Source organism: Herpailurus yagouaroundi, unplaced genomic scaffold, assembly GCF_014898765.1.
Source record: "Herpailurus yagouaroundi ecotype Mexico unplaced genomic scaffold, PumYag 205, whole genome shotgun sequence".
Lineage (NCBI taxonomy): Eukaryota > Metazoa > Chordata > Mammalia > Carnivora > Felidae > Herpailurus > Herpailurus yagouaroundi.
Window position 1 is genome coordinate 9,025,236 of NW_024412436.1, and position 17,208 is coordinate 9,042,443.

Genomic DNA, 17,208 nt, shown 5'->3' on the forward strand with positions numbered 1-17,208 from the left:
ATCACTTAATTTCTTTAATTAGAAAAGCGCTTGTGGCAGATAAATTTTGTGTCTTCAGTTCTATCTCAATTCATGGTAAGATGTTCCTTCTATTACTGTGACATTGTAGTAAAGAGTTTTCCACTCCAAAGAAGAGCAGTTTGTAAACTGGCTAACTATTAAGCTTAATGTTAATAAAAATAAAGCACAATTATTTCAGCCAAATATAAAACAGGTAAATGTAACATATAAAATTTGTTTTAAAAATTTCATCCCATACAATAAAATTTCATCCTAATGTTCATTTATGTATAGTTTTCAAAAATCATAAGCAATAGGAGATGCTATTTTAAAATAAAATTTACTGAGCCTACTCTGAAGATTTGGATAACAGTTCTGGTTCAACACCGATTCATAACACGAAGAAAGTCCTTTGGAACCAACAAAACATTTGTCCCAGCAACTCCTATTGCTGACTATTATGAGCTGGTATATAAAAAAGGAAGTATTAGTTCACTACTAAGAAATCACTACACAAATTGTAAAAGCGGGAGTTATTTCTCAGCAGTTGTTTTCTTTCCTTTTTTTTAATGTTTATTTGAGACAGAGAGGGAGAGAGCAAGCGAGCGAGGGAGGGGCAAAGAGAGAAAAAACAGGCTCCAGGAGAATCTGAAACAGGCTCCAGGCTCCGAGCTGTCAGCACAGAGCCTGACATGGGGCTCAAACTCACAAGCTGTGAGATCATGACCCGAGCTGAAGTCAGACGCTCAACGGACTGAGCCACGCAGGAGCCCCTCAACAGTTTTCTCTTGATTTAAAAGTCAAAGTAAACATTATAGAGTTTTATTGAAACTCAGATTTTCTGTTTTCTCATGTTTTGAATCAGATTAAGGAGGTATTTAAATTCAAAATATATTTATTTGCATTTATTGTTTGATGAAACTTTTTATGCTGGTGGAAAATGGTCCATGGATCAAGGCTTTAATGTTAATTCTTAATCATTTTCTGTGATTCATATTCTTAAAAGGATTTAAACATACAACTCATAAATACTAAGATTCAATGGTTTCACTTTTCAATGTTCCTTTGCTGTACAAGTATAAAGTTCATATGATGTGCTAAAAACTATTTTTCATAAATTTTAAGTTAAATCTAAAAAAAAAAACAAAACTGGTTATGCTTTAAGAACAATTTTAAAGTGTTAGTACATTTATTTTATCTATGCATCAACTCCAGGTAGCTGAGACTACATTTGCTATAGTATAGTGGTAAAAGTCCATCTGACTTGCCAATGTTTAATAGATTCTTCAATATTAAAGTCCAGATAAATGTAGTAACTGAAAAATGAAAACTCAAGAAAAACATTCAGTATAAGGTGGAATATGTATAATTTAATTAAATAAAGTAAGTCCCCTTTATTTCAAAGCTTTTTGCCTTATATGAATAGAAATGTTTTATTCTTCTTCACTAGTGGTTCTTTACTATACCCTAGGGAGGACAAAGTCATGTCCCCACTCACTTCTTAGAATCCTATTTTGTTACTTACTTATTTACTTATTAAAAGATTTTATTTTTAAGTAATCTCTACAACCAACGTGGGGCTCAAGCTCTGAGATCAAGAGTCGCATGCTCTACTGAATGAGCCAGCCAGGCGCCCCTAGAATCCTATTTTTAAAGAAAGAATTTTAAATACACACTAACTGTATAATGAACTGAGCCAGGGAGTATGGGTCTCAGAAGATATAGGATACTGAAAAATCTGAGTTAAATAAGTGATAGAGACAGAATTCTTAAAACAGAGTAAAAGTACGAATGGGAAAAAAAGGTAGGGATAAGTTTTTACACTCCTCCTGGGACACTGATCTGTGCCATGCTCATCCAAACAACAACAAAATCCCTGGGCTGGGCTAATATTAAACAGTCCTTTGTCCTCTCCTTGTTACATTCTCTGATACCCAAATTACACATGTAAATACCACTGCTGAAACTATAGGGATGGGGGAAAAGCTGAGTCCATCAACTTTTCTAGGATTATTTTTAGGAATAGGCATAACAACCAGAAAATATATGTATTATTTTTAAACATGTATTTTAATATGGGAGGGCAGAGAGACTTCTAGCATGCCTTTACTGAAAATTCTTAGATCAAGAAATGTTAATGTACATCAGAAAGCTTTATGAATAAATTCAATAAATGCACAAAATCATATAAGGATATCATATCCAAATCTCAGCTTATCTTCAAGTTTCAAGGTGATATAAGTCTGTTCTGGAATCCTTACATCATTCACAAAAGTCTACAAAGAGAGAAAAAGATCTTAGGTTATATATGAAGTATTGATTATTACATTTCAGACAAACAAACACTCAAACCTTACACTTAAAAATACATTAGCTATGGTGGCTAACACAGCTTGTGTATTACAAAATGTGCCATGCATCTTATAGGCTGATAAATGATTTTCATACTAAGTTTTTATTAATAATTGAACACACAAAGAACCAGGCTGTACCTCTCTAAGTCCATCACGCTGCCAAGACAAATATAGGCATTTAAAAATGATGCTAAGAAAAGCTCCTAATGTGAAGCTGGCAAATTGTAAAATACTTAACTTTTGATATATCATCAGGATGCAGGGGACTCAATTTTAGCTTTTTTCGGACAATTCTAATTATTTGTGAGGTCTGATGTTTCATTACTTTTTTAAAAAATTTATTTATTTTGAGAGAGAGCTCGAGCGAGTGGGGGAGGGGCAGAGAGAGAGAGAATCCCAAAAAGTAGCTTGATGCAGGGCTCGAACTCAAAACAATGGGATCATGACCTGAACCAAAACCAAGAGTCAGATGCTCAACTGACTGAGCCACCCAGGTGTCCCTATTCCATTTTTTAAAGTAAATTTTCTTTTTGTTCTTTAGAAGAATTCTAAGAATAAAAGTAATGAAATACTGGGGCACCTGGTGGCTCAGTCAGTTGAGCGTCTGACTTCTGGTTTCAGCTCTGGTCGTGATCTCACGGTTCATGGGTTCAAGCCCCACATTGGTCTCTGGACCTGCTTGAGATTCTCTCTCTCTCCCTCTTTCTTCTCTAACCTTTCCCCTGCTCACAAGCACATGCCCTCTCCTCTCTCTCTCTCTCTCTCAAAAAAAAAAGAAATAAACTTAAAAAAAAAAAAGGGAATAAAACTGCTATTCTATTTCACAATTGCCATATGAGTCTTTTAGACCTTTTTATGACTCTAAGATACATTATGGGATCTTACTGATCTTATTTTTCCTTTTTTTTTTGAAACACTGTGCTAGGGGCGGCTGGGTGGCTCAGTCGGTTGGGCGTCCGACTTCAGCTCAGGTCACGATCTCGCGGTCCGTGAGTTTGAGCCCCGCATCAGGCCCTGGGCTGATGGCTCAGAGCCTGGAGCCTGTTTCTGATTCTGTGTCTCCCTCTCTCTGCCCCTCCCCCGTTCATGCTCTGTCTTTCTCGGTCTCAAAAATAAATAAACGTTAAAAAAAAATTTTTTTTTAAAAAGAAACACTGTGCTATTTCACATCATTATTTTATCATTACTCATCAATTATTTCTAACTATGCTGAAAATGACCAACATAATAAGAAAACAGAAGAAAATGGAATTGCCCAGAACATTGCTATCCAACAGAAATATAGTGCAAGCCCCAAATGCAAGCCAAACATATACTATTAAATTTTCCAGTAGCTGTATTAAAAAAGTTAATATAAAAGGTGAGATTAATTTTAATGCTATATTTTAATCCAACCCATATATCCAAAATAGTACCATTTCAACAAATAATTAAATATTTTTCAATAAGAACTTGAACAATTCTGTATTTCACATTTTCACAGCATTCTTTCATCTTTTGATGTTTTCCAACACTTATTTGATTTAGTTTCTAAGTGGATAAATGCCCAAGGCAGGTATCTATCAGGTAACTAGAAGCAAAGATGATGTAAAAAGAAATAAATTAACCTTCTGTTAACAAATCTAAAACTGAGAAATGTTTTGCAATAATAGAAGAAAGCTATCATCTTAATAAAACTATAAGCTATCAAAGTCTTAAAAATAATGCATTTTGACAATACAATGCAAGAAGAACTAGAGATAATGATAAGCTAGAACCAGCTGGATATGTACTTGAAATTTGAAAAGCAACATTTACAAAACGGATATATATCCCAGGTCTCCCTTGAAAACTGATGAACAATACCCATTTTGTGTATTATGTACCTTTCAAACCAGAAAAACATGAAATAAAAACATGAGCTTGTCATGACTAATTTTTACTTAAAATTTTAAGTTGTTTTTCATTATCCTTTTATCCTTACTTCCGCAAATTATTTGTAAAAAGACAAAGAGTCAACTTGACACAGATGGCAAATGGTGATGACTATTTTTCCTGGCACGTTGGAAGTTAAATTGGAATTTGCTAGATTCACAGAACACAGAACAATGTTATACTTAACTGCCCAGAGTGCAGATATCATATAAATACCCAAGTTTTCCTCTGATAAGCTGAAACTTTAAAAATTACTTTTTTCCTAGTGAATTCCATTTTTTAAAATCTTCTATTTTATTGGATTTGAGATGGCCATAATACCTTATCTGGGAAAGCTCCCTCCATGGTGAGGAAGTTCAGAAGGGTCCTAAGTGACACACAGTAGAATATTACAGGAAATTATGTGATTACGGTCATATGCTCCAATTCCTATGCACGACTAGCACTTTGTAATAGGTCACAGAATACCAATTTATAAATCTATAGAAAAAATTAGAAGTTATAGTCTTAATTTCAAGCACAGATATATGAAGATAGTGGCATACTGCTAAAACTTGAGATCACACCTTAGTATGATGCATGAGTAATCCTAGAAAATAAGCTTCCAACATCCTTCACAGAAAGATTAAAATGTTAATATAAAGAAAATTTTGAATACAGGCATTTATAAGCTTTAATTTCATGTTCATTTCCAAAATGAACATTTTACAGTGTTTTAAAAGTTACACCCTGAGGCAGGCACCTGGGTGGCTCATTCAGTTAAGTGTCTGACTTTGGCTCAGGTCATGATCTCATGGTTCGTGAGTTCAAGTCCCACGTAGGGCTCTGTGTTGACAGCTCGGAGCCTGGAGTCTGCTTCAGATTCTGTGTCTCCCTCTCTCTCTGCCCCTCCCCCACTCACGTTCTCTCTGTCTCCCTCAAAAATGAACATTAAAAAAAAAAAGTTAAACCTTGAGTTTAACAAAATATTCTATGTAGAGTTACAAAACAGAAGAGCTTTTTCAAATGATGGAAAAGAAAAGAATAAAAGAAAACATTAATTCACTGATGTTTAGTATGCAGAAGACAAGCAATTACATACTTGATGTACAAGGAATGCCACACTTCTAAGCCGGGTTTACTTAAAATTGTTTCAACTTAAACAACCATTTTACTCAAAAGGCTTAACATGACCAATCAGATCCACGCAAAGCTTAAGACAGCTCAATTCTCTTAATTATTAAGCACCTACTGTGTGTTTAACGTACATACTAGGTAGGTACTTGCAGAACGAGAAACATACAATTTTAATATGCTGGCATTTATGGCAGAAATATTCCCTAAGGTCTAAAAAGGCTTAGGAAATATGAGCCAAACGCAAAGTTTCAGCTTACAAAAATGCAAGTGAAAACATCTGAAGGGAAAAAGTCTCCTGAAGGTCTGAAATTACGCAAGGAGGAGAGAAAATTTCAAAGAGCAACAGGCAAAAAAAAAAAAGGAGTCGAGGGCCTAAATCATTTAAGTAAATCAATTATGGAGCATTTTAGTAAGTCAAACATGGGGAAAAATAGGATTGATTCCTTACGTCAACACCATTTGATCACACTTGTGCCTTGTAGGAGGAACAGACAACAACAAGGAGGCACAGAGAATGAACTGACAAACATCTGAGTTCATAAGTGGAGTAAGAGCTGGGATTCACACTGAGGTCTGTGAACTACAAATCCCACATTCTCTCCAACTCAAGGAAGTATGGGTGCCCGAGCCAGGACAGCTCTTCAAACTCCCTCTTCCAAACCACTAGCTCATAGAAGCAAACCAAACTAGAAAAACATCTATTTATTTGACATACAACGAAATTGCATAATTGATTGCATAAAACCACATAACCACTGTGTACTGTATTAACGCTCTGGGAAATCTGAACAGAGTGAGCGGCCAGGGGCGTAACCACCCCAATCACACTGCCAGAGACAAAAGTCTTCTCTTTTTTCCCTCTCCTCTGCATACTCTCTCCACTCTACGCCACTGTGGTCTGATGCTGGTAGAAACTCCAGTGCGAAAAGGGGATCCAGCAGAAGCTAGAACACAGGGAGTCGAGGGGGCAGCCTAGAACAAAAGCCAGAGGTAGAATGCCATGGGAGGCCCATGGCAGAGGCCACAGTGGCTCTCAGAGGGGCAAGTGCCCCAGTGGGAGAGGGAGGCAGGAAGAAGTGAAGGCAAATAAGGGTTCTCACAGGAGAAGCTTCCAGGGGCTTGCGGGGAAACAGGCCACCATAACATCAGCAACAAAACCCGTTCCAGCTTCCTTAGGCACAGGAATCTCATTTTGGTAGCAATAACATCAAGTATAAATCTAGGTCCCCTGGGAGTGTTCTTTTAGGGTAGGATGAAAGGGAGGAGTGAAAGTGGTCACAGTTTAGAGTTATTTATAAGTTGGGGTTAGTTGGTACGTGCTTTTAAAAAAAATAAGGCAGTGGATTGATTGGAAAGCATGCAGGCTCCAGGGTGCTGAACTCGTTTTAACTGCTTTGCTTGCCACACCACCACCGCCAGCACTTACTGAATGCTCACCACGTACTGTTCTAATCATTTACAATTATGAACTTATTTATAGCTTTGGTACAACCTGAGAGAAACGCCATTTTGCTACGAACATTAAAAAAGTTGAGGAACAGAAAAATTAAGTAACCCGTCTACAGTTACGTCACTGGTAAGAATTCAAGTGGGGCTCATAACCACTACATCGTGTCCCCTGACTTCTAAAATTGCTGCTGTTAACCTCATGCTCAAATTTCTAGAGTTATATGAATATGAAGAGCAAATGGTCTCCTTATGGATTAAGCGCATGGCAGCTGGTGGTTCACAACTCTGTTCTGGTGTATTCTCTAGGCTGCCATCTAGGTCAGAGCACAGTTATCGCTTGTGTGACGGATGCTCCCAAGTTCCGTAACAGGCACAAACTCACACGTACTGTCGTCAGGCTGCATCCCCACGCCAGTACTACTGAGCAGAATTTCCATTTCATTATCTGAAAGCTAAAACAAGGGAACTGAACTTGTCAGTCCTCACACTCACAAATATGAAGATGTATGAGGAAACCAAATTTCAGAAAGTGATTGTCCCTGTGTTTAGGACTGGTAAATTACAGACTGACATTCAAATCTAGGTACTGATTTCAAGTTCAAAATGCAAATGTTGCCCCCTATGAGTTATTATCTTCCACAGAATTACTGAGTATAATCGAATTATGAAGAAAGGTCAACCTAGAGAAACTTAGAAGTACTTCACCTGACTTCTTTTTATAATGAAAAACAAGTAATTTTTATATTTGATCACAGTCTTTTAAAAGAATAAAACACTGTGATGTAATTCTCACTTATTATTTTCCAAGGTAATAATGTAAAGACATCTACGCACAGCACTGTGGTAAAGATCAATCTTTCTGGCTTAAAACCAGAACATAACATTGTTAAAATAGTCCACATACAGAAGTTAAAATTTTTCTCCATAAATTCCTTAATAAAGAAAATAAATTCAATTTCATCAAAAAAAGACTGACTGTATTCGTGCACTGTGCAGACTCCTGAGCAAACGTTCATGACTGTTCAGGAGCTCATGACTCAACACCGTGACAGAGAAGTAAAAGAAGATGTAATACAAAGCAGAGAAAGCACCCCAAATCAAGATTAAAACAAAGGCTTACAGATGTGGAGAAGGACAAAAGAAGTTCTGCAACTAGGAGCTGGGAATCACAGTAGCTTACTTACCTGTCTCACGTTAGAACGGTTTCTACCTAGTCTGCTCTGTTTCTGCTTTATCTGCTCCACGTGTTATTAATGATGTCAGCAAGTTAATATTCCTAAATACCTTTCCTTTGTTCCTTCCCTTCAGGAAGAAGTGGAATCTGGGCTTGACTCATATAAATTTAGAAGTACAACTTTTCTAAATGACAAGGCAGATGGGAGAACTACTAGGTTGAAGAAAATCTAACAAAGTATTCGGAGAAGGAGACCGGACGGCAGCAGAACTACTATTCGGGAGGCAGGACAAAGCGAAAGCCCAAGGGAGCAGGAATCTGGAAAAGTGTCAAATGTGAGTGATTTTGGTTCAACCCTGAGTTGAGACTTAATTCTGTGTGCCATGAGAAACAAATAAAGGCTAGAATAAAACTAATAGAAAAACGAAGTATCTCAAAGATTAAACATCAGTCCTTCAGTACCAGGGCAACTTAGAACAAGAAAACAATGTTTCACTATAATTGTTCAATTTCTGCATAAAGTTTATTTTTTTTTCAATATATGAAGTTTATTGTCAAATTGGTTTCCATACAACACCCAGTGCTCATCCCAAAATCTGCATAAAGTTTAATGTATATTTCAAAAAGAGTGGCAGTTGGAAGCAGTGGGGATACATTTAGTTTCTGTTAAATTCATTTTAGTAATTTCAACAGCACAGATGTAGACAAATACTGCATCAGCTTATATTACCAAGGCTATTAGAAAATTAAAAAATAAGAACTTATTCAATACTTCAGCATTCTCTTAGTCTGTGGCTAGTTATGTTCCAACAATGTGGAAAGACCAAATGAAGAATTAGGAAAAAAAACTCACTGCAGTAACACAAAAATATCTTCAAAGCAGGAATACAGAAAAGCAATAATGAATACTGGTGTTTAGATCACAAAGTCACATGTTTAAGGTTAATGGATGTGTTTCCTGTCTTTTTTACTCTAGCACAGAAAGTTCTCCAGCAGCTGGTATCAAACTATGTTTTCACCTTTATCTTCTAAGTTAACCTATACTTCTTGGGCTCCCAAGAGTCCTTTTTTTCATACTTACTGCCATGGCTTTCCACTATTCTCCCACATATAAATTCAAACCATCCGGTGAGGTCAAATTTCATCTCCTTAAGGAAGTCTTTTTTAACCATTATGGAAAATAAGAACCAGCAACCGTCTGCATTCCTGTATTTACTGCCTATACAGTTTCTTGGGAACATGGGCTCATTCCATATTCTACTGTATGGTCCCCAAAGTGCCACGTACCTAATAAGCCTTTAGAAGTAAAATGCAAACCCGGGTGCCTGGGTGGCTCAGTTGGTTAAGTGTCCAACTTCATGTGGCTCAGGTCATGATCTCGCAGTTTGTGGGTTCAAGCCCTGTGTCGGGCTCTGTGCTGACAGCTCAGAGCCTGGAGCTTGCTTTGGATTCTGTGTCTCCCTCTCTCTCTCTCTGCTCCTCCCCAACTTGCGCATGCACGCAAAACAAACAAACAAAAAAAAACAACAACAAAAAAAAACAACCCCAGAAAGAAAGTAAAATGCAAACTAAAGAGAAGGAAATATAATACAAATAGCAACTGTAACCTGATCTGTTTACTTACAATATTAAAAAAATATTCAAATAAAGCAAAAGAGAAAATCTTCACTTACCCCATTTAGGCTGCCCAAATCTTTCACCAAATGTTCATCTGTAGAAGTGTCATAATTGATTACAGCATGTTGCTTATCCACACTACGGGACTGAAAGGAAGTTTTCTGAGTTAGTAAATACAAGAAAATACTAGAATAAGAAACACAAAGTTTTTTGGCTAGATACTTCATATTAATAGGATAACAGATAAGTATCAGGAAATATCAAAGTAAAAGTGGATTAAATGAGATTTAAACTGTGTTACTACTATATAACACAAATTTGGCATCATTCCCCAAAGAAAGCTGCCAAAATTTGAAGATGTTCTTCAGATGTCCATGCACATGTGCTCACGCTCCAGAGCTTAGCGAGTTGTCTGTAGATAGAAGCACCTGAAAGATGAACTGTATAAAGGCCTGTGGAAACTTTTATTGAAAGAAATATCAATCCAGTCACAGGAAGAAACACTCTGAGAACCACAATGAATCTGAACTCAGTAACACTGAGGGCTACTCTGTGAACCTTGGTATACAAAAAGCAAAAGAAGTATCCCACATGGGAAGAGACAGGACTTCCAGTTCCCAGTCCAACATGTCAAGAGCCTGGAGTCATCAGTCCCTCCTTACAAGAGAAAAGATGCACAAACTGAAAATCAAAAATAGTCTTTATTTTATCAGAGAATTGAGGTCATATGGCCAACTGCCACCCTGACAACTAGAGAGAGAGGTGAAATCAGAGAATCACAGCTTCCTGAACACAGAAACCATGGCTGTAGCCGGCAGGGCAAGAAAACTTAAGGGTAAGATGTGTAATTGCTAGAGATGTGAATGCGAACTAGCTTGCAGACAAAAGCTCCCAGGGACACAGCACTGGGGGCCATCACTGCCATGGGTTCATGAGCTTTACCCTGGGAGCCCCACAAGGGTGTCAGGGTGAAGACTGGAGAAACTCTTCTTGTGTTCCCCTCAGTATGAGAGTGAAATACACCCAGAGCATTCTGTCACCAAGCGCCTGTCCTCCAGGAAGACTACTTAACCAGTGCTCAACCAACGTGGCTTTTACCAGCACCTAACTGACATGGGAGAACAGGAATCCCGAACTCCAGTCTCCTCTAGCCTTCCTGTCTCACCTCAGGAAGAGGTGAGATGCACTTGTGGAGGTCATGACCTCACTGAAAGACTGAGAACTAATCATAGCATTATGGAATGCTTCTTTTCCCTCCAAATGCTACCATCACATCCACAGGGGTTTACACATGCGCACCGTAAGAGATTACAATGGAAAAAATGGCTAAGTTCAGATTATTGAACAAAAAGGGTCTCTAAGGACACTCAAAAAACCATAGGAGAGACAGAAACAAGGACACCAGAGGAAACGTTAACTTCTGATACTTTCAGCTACAGCCAATAGCAAGCACGGCCTAACTCCCAGCCACACCCACAAAATGAGGAGAGGGTCAGCAGCTAATAAAATAGCAATACAGATGTAAACCCTAGTTGAAATTGTCCTATCCAAAAAAAGTATCACCAAAATTAAAAGTCCTTGCCTCAATTAGCTTAAATCCCATATTGAAAAAGTTTTGGTTTTCCTTCTAAGTACGTTAGAAAGAAACAGTATGTGACCTAAAATAATCTTCCAACAAAACCTAAACATTCATCACACGTACACTTTCATTCTTAAAAGTTTTAAAAGTTGGGTTTTGCTTTGGTTTTCTCTGAAACCTCAGTTTCTCTAGGACAAACTGCAAACCCCAGACTCAAGAGCGACTTTGGGCAGAGCAGTATTAATGCCACTTCTCTACAACTTACCTGAAAGCCAATTATTGTGTCAACTTATAACTGTAACCAATACAAAACACCCGCATTAATCTAAAAGTTACTTAAACTTTTAGTTCTTATTGTTGTGTTTTAAATCGTTGCTCTGTTTAATGAAGTCCTAAATTCAGTTATTAGGGTGACAAAAAGAAATGTGGCACCATCAGGAAAATAACTCCTCCATATTGCGGATTTACCAAGTTGAATTAGTCTAACGATAAAAATCACATGCTGTAAGGCAACTGAGATTTCAGGTATATGTAGGCTCTTAATAAATATGAATGAAACATCCATCATAAATAATCTCTGTGAGGAAGAAAATAGTAGGAGCTCAAGTCTTAGCACGGTGCACTGAAATTCATGGGGGGAAATTTAAATGAGAGCAGAGAAAAGAAAAATCATACAGGGAAGGGAAGTTACGGTTAGATATGGAAAACAAGCCAAATGGCTGCGCATGGAGCCAGGGAGTCGTCACAGCTTTGGAGGGAAGTGGTCAACACGGACCAGAGAGAAGGAGAACAAAATGGTTCAAGGAGGAGATAATTAGGAGAGGCCACTTGAGGTTAACTTGCCAGAAACCTGGAAATCTTGAATCTGATACACATCTTGCCCTCAAAATGTTTATGGGGGTTGGTAAGTACAAGAATGCCTCCTACACAACATAGAGCCAACTTAAGACATAAGAAAACAACAGAGGGCACTGAATTGAGACACCATTCCAACTTTGGAGTTGGGGGGTGAAGGAGTGAGGATGTTATGTAGGATCAGAAAAAGCAACTTAGTAAATAGGGTAGTAACTTTTTGAGAAGACTGGTCTTACAAACTTAAGGCTAGAGTTATCATAAAACAGAACAAGTCATTCCCATTTGCGTAACTCTTTAAAAAGTAACAGCCAAGGAAAGAAAGCAAAACAAAACATTCCTGTTTTTGGTTACCCACTGTCTTCAAGGTGCCAGTGTGTTTCAGTACCCATCAAAGAAATTCAGCAAAAAGCCAAGATTACAGAGAATACATCTAAGTGAGTGGTCAAGAAAAACTGAAGGAATAAGAAAGGTTTGCTTTTTACATCTAACCACTTAAGTATTAACGAACCCATTTTCATTTCCAGATAATCATATTCTCATTTTCTCTAGATTAAACTAGCCAGGAGAAGGTGTGTTACAACTTAATTTTCACAACCCATTTGGCTATCTCAATACAAATCCAATAGTATCTCAGAAGCATATAATTTAAATCCTAACAAAGACTGTAACTTCATTGAGTTTCTGATTCTAACGGGAAAGTCTTAGCTGATCAGGCATAAACTGCAAAGATTGTCAATTTTTACCAGTTCTGTTATTCTTGTCACTTTAAGCCTCCAATAAGAATGCAAGCCTCCTTATCACAAGCAAACAAATTTTTTCTGCAGCTTTGTAGGGGAACCGATATTAATTACACTTACTACGGTGATCGCTTCTCACTATATACATATGATTATTGCAGTTCACTTGAAACTAATAATATTGTAACTCAATTACGAAAAAAAACCAAAAATCAAGACCCTCTAGTCACTATCTCCTTATAGGTAATATCCAGAAGAGTGTGCCTCCTTCCTCTTGATTTTCACTGTCTAGAAAGACTCTCTTCCCAAGGCTTTGCATTGCTGCTGAGAATCCGCCTTACCGGAAACTCTTCATTCTCAAGCTCTCACAGATATTTACCTCCTACTTCCTTCCTTTAACTGAAATCTGGTTTTCCCCCTGAGAACACTATTTCTACAGCATTCCTTTAAAGTGGATGCTGTCCTCCCAAATCCACCATTCTGCTGAATTCAGAGATACAGAATGAATTCACACAGTTTACACTGTGACTTTTGGCCATTACTTTCCCCCTGAAGGGGAAAAGCCCTTTCCTTTTTTGAAGTTCCTGTTATGCATCTATAAATATAAATACAAGTATATATACATACTATATATTTCCATACACACACACACACACACACACACACCCCCTTCCTAGGTTGCTGCAATCATCTGTGGTCACTCTTTGTTTTGAGCAAACTGTACCCCCAAAGTGGGGCTTGAACTCTATGACCCCAAGGTCAAGAGTCACATGCAGCCCTCATTCTCACTTTCTGACTGAAGTTTGGGAGTTATGGTTCAGTCTTTCTTTTTGTACAAACTCCTACTTCATCGTGATTGATTTTCAACATCTATGTAGACAACCCATATAAAAATCTGGCCTTCTTGGGGCGCCTGGGTGGCGCAGTCGGTTAAGCGTCCGACTTCAGCCAGGTCACGATCTCGCGGTCCGTGAGTTCGAGCCCCGCGTCAGGCTCTGGGCTGATGGCTCGGAGCCTGGAGCCTGTTTCCGATTCTGTGTCTCCCTCTCTCTCTGCCCCTCCCCCGTTCATGCTCTGTCTCTCTCTGTCCCAAAAATAAATAAAAAACGTTGAAAAAAAAAAAATCTGGCCTTCTTGACTTCCACAACCAAACTCCATACCCTATCCTGGCATACTGCTCCCATTGCTTAGACCTTCTACAAAACTGATTCTACCTCTGGAATCTAAACTGCAGTATTTTTCTCTAGGACTACATTCCTCTATTCTTCCAGTTCCCTCACTTATTTACAATAATTGACGAGTATGCTACCTCAGTTCTCTGACTGCAGCAGGACATCTAATACTCCGACCCTTCCTTTTCTCCCACGCAACCATCCGTCACCCCGACTTTACCTCCTTCTCTGTAATCCAGCTCCCCCTGGCTTCTGCTACCTCTTCATGCTCAAAACTCTACTAAACCTCTACCTTCTGCCCAGACTACTCCGGCTCTGCTTCACATATTTATTTCCTGCTTTCTACTGAATATCTCAATCTGGATGTCCCTTCAGAACCTCAAACTCGTGATCTTATTCCCCAAAAGTGCATCTTCTGTACCTCTATTATATTCATTTCTATGCCAAAAACAATAGATCTGAAACTCTTTTTCTCCCCGTCCCTCATTATATAACTAGGAAGTACATCCTAACTTCCCGCTAGCACTCTGTTGCGTTTTCATTTCAAAGAATTCTCTCTTCTCTTGAACTTTGCCTCACTTTCTAGATTATTGTCACCTCCTAAGTGCTTCCACCGATTCCAAGCTCCAATTCCTTAGCAGTAATGAATGTAGAGTGATAGTTTAAAGAGCAGGTGCTGGAGTCCAAAAGAACAGGTCACGACATCTGGCAGCTGTGTGACCTTGGTAAAATGACTAATCTTTGTTGAGTCATCTATAAAGAAGATAGACTAATCTCACAGGTTTGTTTGTAAGGTTTCAAAGACATAACAGGGAGACATTTAAAAAGGCAGTATTTCCCTGTGCAAAACCTCCTAAGTGTACTTGCTGGTTAAGGTGAAACATATAAGCTTTAATTCAGCACATGCCCTCCAAGGTCTGGTCTCTTTCAACTTCCAATGTTTGCCTTCATATTCTATACGTAAATTATAAGGAACTATTTTAATTACCTAAACAGACACTGAACGTCATGCTGTCTTTAATACCATGGACTCCATCATACTCTAAACCTTCCAGAAACCATTTATTCATCTTTTAAGATTCAGCTCAAGCCATTTCCTCCATGAGTTCTTTCCACACTTCTCATCTTATGTCCTTGCAGGTAGGGACTGATTAATCTGTCTTTTGTGCATCCCACATCAACATTCTATGTCGTAATGTCTATATTTGTTTACATGCACATCTCCTTCTACTAGACAATAAGTCCTCAAGGACAGGGAGACCCTGCCTGGGATCTGCATTGATCCCTTGGAAGCCAGCATAGGGCCTAGTGCATTGTAGGTGCTCAGGAAAGGTTTATTAGAAAGAAAATACATGCTGTTTAGCCAATCTCACTTCATAAAGAATGAAGGTAGAAAAATTTTCTTAGAGATTAAAATATCAAAAGTACTGAACTTACAAAGATCAGACCAAATTTTAAGAAACCTACAATCTGGGTAGCTTTAAACAACAGAACCAAAGCAGTCACAACAAAATTCTGGCCCCCAGACAAGATAATTATAAAACCAGGAAATTTTGGAAAATAAGAGTATAAAAATGAAGTAATAATATGGTTTCATTTGTTTAAGAAATATTTCCTTTTCTGCAAAAACAAAACAAAAAAAAAAACAAACAACAAAAAGCCTGTTATCAAATCAACTAAAAACACAAAAACACAATTCCAGGCCAGGCACAATGAAAAGCAAATCTCTACCTAAAAGCTAACATGAAGTGGCACCAATGACCACCTAATACGTGTCACATAGGCTTTGGATATGAAATGGTTACTTTTTAACATTATTATTACTTCTTGTATTATTTATTTTTCCTATTAAAACATTTAAGAAAAACACAGACATACAGGGACACACAGACTACAAAAACCTGAAGAGAAAAAGAAAGATGGCCATGGTGTGTCATCACTGTTTTAAAGTATTTTTTAAAGACACTGTGGCTGTATCAGACAAAGGGCTAGTATCCAAAATCTATGAAGAACTCACCAAACTCTGCACCCAAAAAACAAATAATCCAGTGAAGAAATGGGCAGAAAACATGACTAGACACTTCTCTAAAGAAGACATCTGGATGGCCAACAGGCACATGAAAAGATGCTCAACGTCACTCCTCATCAGAGAAATACAAATCAAAACCACACTCAGATATCACCTCACGCCAGTCAGAGTGGCTAAAATGAACAAATCAGGAGACTATAGATGCTGGCGAGGATGTGGAGAAACGGGAACCCTCTTGCACTGTTGGTGGAATGCAAACTGGTGCAGCCACTCTGGAAAATAGTGTGGAGGTTCCTCAAAAAATTAAAAATAGATCTACCCTATGACCCAGCAATAGCACTGCTAGGAATTTACCCAAGGGATACAGGAGTGCTGATGCATAGGGGCAACTTGTACCCCAATGTTTACAGCAGCACTCTCAACAATAGCCAAATTATGGAAAGAGCCTAAATGTCCATCAACTGACGAATGGATAAAGAAATTGTGGTTTATATACACAATGGAGTACTATGTGGCAATGAGAAAGAATGAAATATGGCCCTTTGTAGCAATGTGGATGGAAGTGGAGAGTGTGATGCTAAGTGAAATAAGTCATACAGAGAAAGACAGATACCGTATGTTTTCACTCTTAGGTGGATCCTGAGAAACTTAACAGAAGACCATGGGGGAGGGGAAGGGGAAAAAAAAAAGTTACAGAGAGGGAAGGAGGCAAACCATAAGAGACTCTTAAAAACTGAGAACAAACTGAGGGCTGATGGGGGGTGGGGGAGAGGGGAAAGTGGGTGATGGGTATTGAGGAGGGCACCTGTTGGTATGAGCACTGGGTGTTGTATGGAAACCAATTTGACAATAAATTTCATATTAAAAAAATCACATTTTATTTTTATGCTTCTTTCTCTGAAGCAGTCCCTTTTAATTATGCGACAGTAAATTTCATATCCAACAATCAAATACAGTTTTGCTGCTTCATCAAAAAAAAAAAAAAAAAAAAAGGCACTGTGGCTGAAAGACTTTTTAAAAACCCAACTGCATTTTTACAATCAGAATAATAAATAGTGATTTATCCTTTGCTATGTGCTCCAAAAGACATATTTTGAAAATATGTTACCTATGATCTTTAAAACATACCATTACCCTCCTGGAAACTGTTCTTACACCAGCGTGAAAGTTAAAACATTAAAATAGTAAGTCAAATATAATTTTGCTACTTCA

The 17,208-nt window shown here is 38.0% G+C and overlaps 1 protein-coding gene across 12 annotated transcripts in view; it reads right to left on the reverse strand.

Moving 5' to 3' along the window:
- Positions 1 to 17,208, reverse strand: part of CEP170 (centrosomal protein 170) — a 126,019-nt gene that overhangs the window by 67,408 nt on the left and 41,403 nt on the right. For all 12 annotated transcript variants that reach the window (XM_040451823.1, XM_040451822.1, XM_040451833.1 and 9 more), the window contains 2 exons: positions 9,681 to 9,770; positions 2,198 to 2,276 (listed from right to left, as the gene is read on the reverse strand). In XM_040451823.1, coding sequence (XP_040307757.1) covers positions 2,198 to 2,276; positions 9,681 to 9,770 — 169 coding nt within the window. The remainder of the gene's footprint in view (positions 1 to 2,197; positions 2,277 to 9,680; positions 9,771 to 17,208) is intronic.